Source organism: Fonticula alba (genome assembly GCF_000388065.1).
Source record: "Fonticula alba strain ATCC 38817 unplaced genomic scaffold supercont2.5, whole genome shotgun sequence".
In the NCBI taxonomy this organism is placed as follows: Eukaryota; order Rotosphaerida; family Fonticulaceae; genus Fonticula; species Fonticula alba.
Genome location: NW_009242975.1, coordinates 1936256 through 1942952, shown reverse-complemented (window position 1 = coordinate 1942952; position 6697 = coordinate 1936256). Strand labels below are relative to the sequence as shown.

The following is a 6697-nucleotide window of genomic DNA, read 5'->3' as shown; positions in this document are numbered from 1 at the left end:
CCCGCCATTACTGGGGCCCAGCCTCAAGAATGTGGTCTCACCAGAGCTGGCTCCCATGCCCTCAAACCAAGCCCCGGCCTCCGCCTCGGCCTTCGGCTCGACTCCGGCCCCAGCACCGGGTCCCACCTACTCCCCTTCGACTTACGCGAGTGGCTTCGCTCCGGGGCACGGGGCAACCGAGACCTTCTCTCGATCCCCCCGCTTGGAGGCGGCCTTCGTGTCGGAGAACGCGCATCTCCTGCACTCGGCCCCGAAACGTTACAATGCCTCTCTCGACTCCGGTGCCCAGGTTCAGATGAATCCCCTGCGTGCGGCGTATGCCTATCGCGACCACGTCCGACGTCGGAAGAATGCCATGACTACGGCCTTCTTCCTGGTACTGATCGCCTTCTTCGTCGGCCTCGGGACCACCTTCATCCTGGTGCCCATGCCGGGAACCTTCAGCCGGGCCATGCCCCCGGCATCGCAATCCCTGGCCGAACGTATTCGTCCGAATTTCCACATGGCTGTGGAATTTAACTCCTTCAGCGACTTCGCCGAGGGCGCGCCGACCACCAAAGGGCGCCCCTTCTCCCTGGGCCGGACCAATGCCCGGCGCAGCCCGATGGCTGCCGCCATGGCCGGGAATGCTCGGGACCGCCAGTACACCTCGGGCGGCATTCAGAGCACCGACGACGCCACCACCAGTCCCACCCCCACCCCGCGACCGCCGCCGGAGCCCATGAAGATGTTCGTCTTCGATCATGAGCCCTGGCCCACGGCCATCGTCACGTCCAACATCACGCGCTCGTACACCGTGGACCCCAGGCGCTCGGTGTCCAATGAGTACTTTGTGAAGGCCGGCAGCCAGCTGGATGTGCACTACAACAATCGCAGTGGGGCCGATCTGATGCTGATGCTCTTGCGCGGAGAGCGGACCATCTCCGAGTTCCGTGGCACCGGGGCCATCGACTATTCCGATGCCCTGGAGCTGCCGGTGACCGCGCACGCTCGCGGCAACTGGACCATCGAGCTGTCCTCCAACTCGCCATACCTCTTTGTCCTGAGCAATCCCAGCGAGTCGTACATGGACGGCGAGTGTGTTGTCAGCCAAATCATGCAAGCTCGGTCCTACCCCCTGGAGGATGCCATCCTCGAGTGTGATTCCTACTGCCAGGTGGACTTCGAGTATGGGACCCAGGCATACTTGGTGTACCAAACTCCCATGGGATACTTCTATGAAACCGACGTCGAGGGGTACCTCCGCCGCCATGGCCGGGTCTGGTCCCTGACCACGCTCTTTTGTGGTCTCTTGGGATTCCTATTCTTCAGTCTGCTCATTGCCTATCTTAGCATTCGGGCACACTTCCTCAAGGAGTTCGACGTGCGCCCGGAACTTCGCGTTCCGCTACTGGAGGGGGCGGAATCGCTTGTCGGCGGCGACTACCTGTACCAGTGACCGCGACCCGGCTCCCCGACATGATCCTGGGCGACCTCCTCCCCTCTCACCCTCTCTTCACATCTACCCTGCCACGTGGCCCCTTTTCCTGTCCTCGCCTCTCCCCTCCCTGCCCGAACCTGCGTCTGCATCCTCCGGCCGCACTCGGACAAGAGGGAAAGGGGATTGGCCGAGTCATGACCAGGCGCACGCCGGCATGTCACCTCCGTGCCCCTGGCCGGGGAACAGTACCTCACAATAAATGCCCCACCGGGGCGAGCATAGATACCTCCCTCACCCTTGTGCTTTGCTATATCGCTACCATCACCACCACCACCATCACCACCACCATCGCCACCACCATCGCCACCACCATCGCCACCACTACACCGCCGTCGACGCCGCATCATACCGCCACATCGCCAACACCATGTTCCTCCCCTGTTTCCCTACAAAGAAGTAATTGGAAGCAGGAAGGGAGGAGGAAGTGCTTTTGCGCGCACGCGCGCGCGCGCGCGGTGTATTGAGCAATGTGTGCGACGCGAATGGCGCGTTTTGCAGTGTGTGCGTGTGTGTGAAGGACGGACAAGGACTGAGCTCGCGATCGGACAATCGCGGGGGCAGGGAGGGGAAAGAAGGGACGGACCAGCGAGAACCAAGGGCAGAGCCGAGAAAGGGGGGGGAGAAGAGGGAGGGAGAGGGAGAGGGAGGGAGGGAGAGGGAGGGAGAGAGAGAGAGAGGGAGGGAGGGAGGAGGAAATTCGCAGCCTATTTCCCCGGCAGATGGAAGCCCACCTGGACACGGTGCTGCGCGGTGTTGGCACTGGAGGCAACACCCCCCAGGGCGGTCGACGCGTGTGAAGCCCCACCGCGCATCCGGATCATCAGATCTTGTCCCATGGAAGAGGACTCCGGGCTGCCCATGAGATCGGTAAAGTCATCCTGGTAAGACCCGAGCGACTGGGACAGCGGATCGAAAGACCCAGCCGAAATGCCCTGCTCAGCGGCAAAGGGGTTGGCCGTCGGCCGGGGGATGTTCAGTGACGGGGTGCTGGCGATGCTGCCCCCTTCAGAGGCTCCTGGCGCCAGGGCCGAGGACAGGGTCGGCATGCCGGCCAACGTGGGAGACGTCGGGGCACTAACAGCTCCCGGCGGGTGATGGGCTACCGCCTCCGCGGCCGCTGACCCGGTGGTGCCCGTCCCGACTTGCTGGACATCCTGCCAAGTGATGAAGTAGGGGTCCACAAAGTGCCGGGTCTGTGGCAGACCATACGGCTCGAAGGTGAAGAAGGAACTAAAGTCCACGGTGGAGGACTGCAAGGAAGTCGGGAGGAAGGCAGGGAGGAAGGCAGGGAGGAAGGCAGGAGAAGAAAGACGCATGGACAGGGGGTTAGAGAAGAGGAGACAGAGAGAGAGAGAGAGAGAGAGAAAGAGAGAGGAACACACCGCGCTGCTGAAGCCCAAGTGCGAGCGATTCTGCTTGATGATGACAAAACAGTAGGCGATCTCCAGACGCTGGGTGATGGTGGCAAACTCGTCGACCACGCTCGGCGAACAGATGCGCAGGGGATTCAACCGGCTGTTGATGAGGCGCGACCAGCTGAGAGACCGGACAAACTGGACCCCGCCACCGGGGGCGGCCACAATTCGCGCATGATGGAAGCAGAACACATAGAAAAGCGCCTGGCAGATGAAGTAGAAGAGCGAATGCCGCAGCGGGTTCAATGCAGTGGAGAAGTCCGGCGACCCTTCGAAGCTTTGCTGATAGTTGTGCAGCCACTCGGAGAAGAGCGCAAGGATGGAAAGGATGTGCTCATCGGTGACCGTTCGCGACCGGGCCAGGAAGGAGGAAATGTAGGAAGCGGCTGCCTGCCGCGAGACCAGCGGCTTGGACGGATCCAGCAGCAGACGCTGCATGTGTGTGATGAAGTGCTGCGCCAGGGCCGGGCTCAGGCTGGCGAAGTGGAACACCAGGAATTGCGCGAAGCGCGATTGATTGGTCGGCACGACATACCGCTCAAAGGGCCGGAGCAGTGCCTGCAAAACCTTCAGGCAGGTAGCCTCATCAAGATGCTGATGGCTATGTGTGTGTGTGTGTGTCCATGCACACACGACATGTGTGGTAAGTATGGGAATGAGTGTGAGCGTGGCGGCGGGCGGCGGACGACAGGCGGCGGGCGGCGGGACCCGGCCGAAGCAACATGGGTAGCTGGCTGAGGCCAGAGAAAAGAGGCAGCACGCACCAGTTGTTCAGGAAATCGAAGGCGATCTTCAAGAGAGTATCAATCTTGAGCACCAGGGCATGGGCATTGGCCACATCCGGCGGCAGGACCAGGGCCTCCGCCAGATCGGCCTCGGTCATGGGCTCGCCATTGGGTGAATGGCTGTTGCGCATCTCGGGCGTGTCGCTCTGCTGCTGCTGCTGCTGCTGCTGCAGGGCCGCCGCGCGGTGCTGCTCCAATTGCGCCACATACTGCACCACCTGCGAGATCTCGTCGGCATCCAGCTGGAGCTCGACGTCAATCTGCACCAGACGCTGCAGGAAGAGATCCAGGACGCAGTCCAACAAGTCAGGCAGGTAATCCACGATGCGCAGGAGATTCTGCATATACCAGAAGTGCGCAGCGGTATCGAGACTATGAATTTGGGGGGGGGGGCGGGGGGGTTGGCCAGGGAGGGAGGCAAATGGGGCAGCATGTCAGTGTCAGGAGGAGGAGGAGGAGGAGGAGGAGGAGGAGGAGGAGGAGGGACAGAAACATGTGCAATGCATGGATTCGCCTCGACATACGCCTTGTGAGGATAGAACTCAGCCAGGATCTCCGGAAGCTGAAGCTTGGCCACAGGGACAATCTTGCACGCCGAGGCCAGAGCCGAATGTACCCGCTCGAAGGCGGCCTCAATCGTGTCGGGAATACCGTCCGGGGTGGCCGAAGGGGCCTGTGATCCGTCGTGCGGCGCGAGCAGCGACTCCGGCATGACCGCAGATCGGAGGATCCGCATGTTGGCAGCCTCACGCACAAGTTGCCCATTGGCTGCGGTAGGAGGAGGGGAAAGAGGGCGAAAGAGCCGCGGGAAGGAGGGGGGTTAGCCAGATGGACGGGAGAGGAGGTGGCCATCGGGCCGCAGATAACATACCGAAGCCGAAATTGGACACGATCATCCGCAGACAGGCCACCGAAAAGGACGCGTTACAAGCGAGGAGCTGCTCGATCAGCTCCAGGTACAGGGACACATGATGATGGTCGCTCAAGACCCACTCCATGGAGAGGATGGCCGAAACCAGGTCACCAGCACTGGTCAACATGAAAAGATGGCGTCAGTGGGCAGCCGATCACAATCTTCGCACGCAGAGCGAGGAGGGGAGGAGGGAGGAGGGACCGAGGCGCACGAGGGAGTGATAGAGGAGACGCATTGGATGAGGGCAACGATCCAGCGCTTGAGGCCCTCGGGCTCCTGTTCGTTGACCAAAGACTTGACAACAATGTCGAACTCCGATCGCGAGCCCTGGAGCATGGAGGAGCAGGCGGGGGCGTGGCCAGCACGTTAGCGCGCGCGCGGGGGGGGGGGGGGGGGGGGGGCGTGAATGTGGGCGTGGTCGCAGGCGTATGTTCGCGTGCGGACAGACGCGGAGAGTCGCACATGCTTCAAGTCGTCCAGGGCTTTGATGATGATGCGGGCCATGGTGAGCTCGATCGGCTCGGCGGCGGCAGTATCGGCGGACATGGCGGCGATAGAGGGGAAGGGGAGAGAGAGAGAGAGAGAGAGGAATCAAGAGGTGGATTCGGAGCTGGGCCTGTGCCGGATGGGAGCAAGCGCGCTGAGAATAGGGGGTGGGGGGAGGGGCGAAAGGGAGGGAGGGGGGAATAGAGTGGAAAGGGGAAGCGGTAGTGATGATCACCTCTGATTACTGGACATCTTTCGAGGGGCGGCCCCCGAGGGGCGCGGAGATCGCCCTCTCATCAGAGGCAGGCGCCGCAGCCCGGGCTGCAGCCGAGGGGGGGGGGGGAGGGGGGTCGACACGGAGGGGCCCACCATGGTAAAAGAGCCTCGAGGCCGGCGCTCCCCTCCATGGGGCGGGCGGGCGAGCGTCGGGAGGGGGGGGGGGGGGGGGGGGGGGGGGGGGGGGGGGGGGGGGGGGGGGGGGTGCAGTGGCGAAGAGCCGGAGGGCTGCGTACACGCACACGCCGAAGGTCACCAGCAACAACAGCCCGCAACCGGAGCGGGGGGGGCGGGGCGAGGGCGCTGGAGGTGAGCATGTCCGAGCGGTCCGGCTGGCTGATGCTCACCCGGCTGGATGAGTTGCCCTCGGCGGGGCCCTCCGCCGGGAACCGGGCCACCTCGTCGCCCGGGGCCGCGGCCTTCCTGGCCGCCGGGGGGGTGGATGGGGGGGGGGGGGGGGGGGGGGGGGAGCTGCCACCCGTGGACGCAGCCCGCGCGACCACCAGGGCACACGCGTCAGCCCGGTGGCGGGCGGGGGGGGGGGCAGGGGGGCCGACCTCAAAACCGGGCATCAGGGGGGGATGCCCAGGCCCGATGGGGCGGACACTCCTTTGGCTGGTCCCCGAGAGTGGCTGTGCAGTCCTGGGACCACAAACAATCTGGACATGCTGGAGCCAAATTAAAAGAGCGAAAGAGAGCGAGCGAGGGAGAGAAAGCGAGGTGCCACCGGCCCCTCACGCTGAGGGGGGGGGGGGGGCCACAGGAAGGCGGCTCCCGCAAACACACGCGTGCCAGCGATGTCGTACACCACACGCGTGCGGGGAAAGGGGGGGGGGGGGCAGATCGCCGAGCCGACCACGGGAGACCCGCCCCTGATGCGGGATGCGGCAACGCTCGCCCTGACGCAATGCTCGCCACCCCTTTTTGCGGCCGGCACCCACCGACACGGTCGGATGCGCCACTCGGACCCCCTGTGCTCCGTCTTCGCGGTGCCCAGAGAAAGAGCAACACTGAACGCATGGAAGGTCCTCATGAAGGTCAGAAAAAGGAAGGCCCGTAGGGGGGGAGACGCGGACCACATGCCCGCACCCAGGCCCCTCGCCACTTGTCCCGGTCCCCTCCCCCATCTGGCACACACACACGGGAAGAGACAGACACCACCAGGGCCGGGGGCGCCGCCTGGGGCGGAATCCGCGAGGTTCAAATGTAGCACCCCGACGTGATCCTCGAGGGGTCATGTGCCCGTTGCGCCAGAAGTCGGCGATACTGCCGACCCATTGGCAGCTCGTTACTTTTCAAGTTCCCCCCACACCCGCGCGTCCCCCCCCCCCCCCCCCCCCCC

At 64.1% G+C, this 6697-nt stretch overlaps 2 protein-coding genes across 2 annotated transcripts in view; one reads left to right on the top strand and one right to left on the bottom strand.

Annotated features, from left to right (window-relative positions):
* The window catches only part of H696_03589 (hypothetical protein), a 2164-nt gene extending 459 nt beyond the window's left edge, over positions 1-1705 (top strand). The window contains exon 2 of the mRNA XM_009497459.1: positions 22-1705. Within this exon, the coding sequence (XP_009495734.1) occupies positions 22-1438 (1417 nt within the window). The 3' untranslated portion in view covers positions 1439-1705. The remainder of the gene's footprint in view (positions 1-21) is intronic.
* A 441-nt stretch (positions 1706-2146) lies between these two features.
* Positions 2147-5181, bottom strand: H696_03588 (hypothetical protein). The gene is made up of 7 exons (XM_009497458.1): positions 5056-5181; positions 4805-4920; positions 4552-4709; positions 4205-4448; positions 3660-4052; positions 2863-3496; positions 2147-2730 (listed from the first exon to the last, which is right to left on the bottom strand). The coding sequence occupies exons 1-7, from the start codon at positions 5137-5139 to the stop codon at positions 2185-2187; spliced, it is 2175 nt and encodes a 724-aa protein (XP_009495733.1). The 5' UTR covers positions 5140-5181; the 3' UTR covers positions 2147-2184.
* Between the last annotated feature and the right edge of the window lie 1516 nt (positions 5182-6697).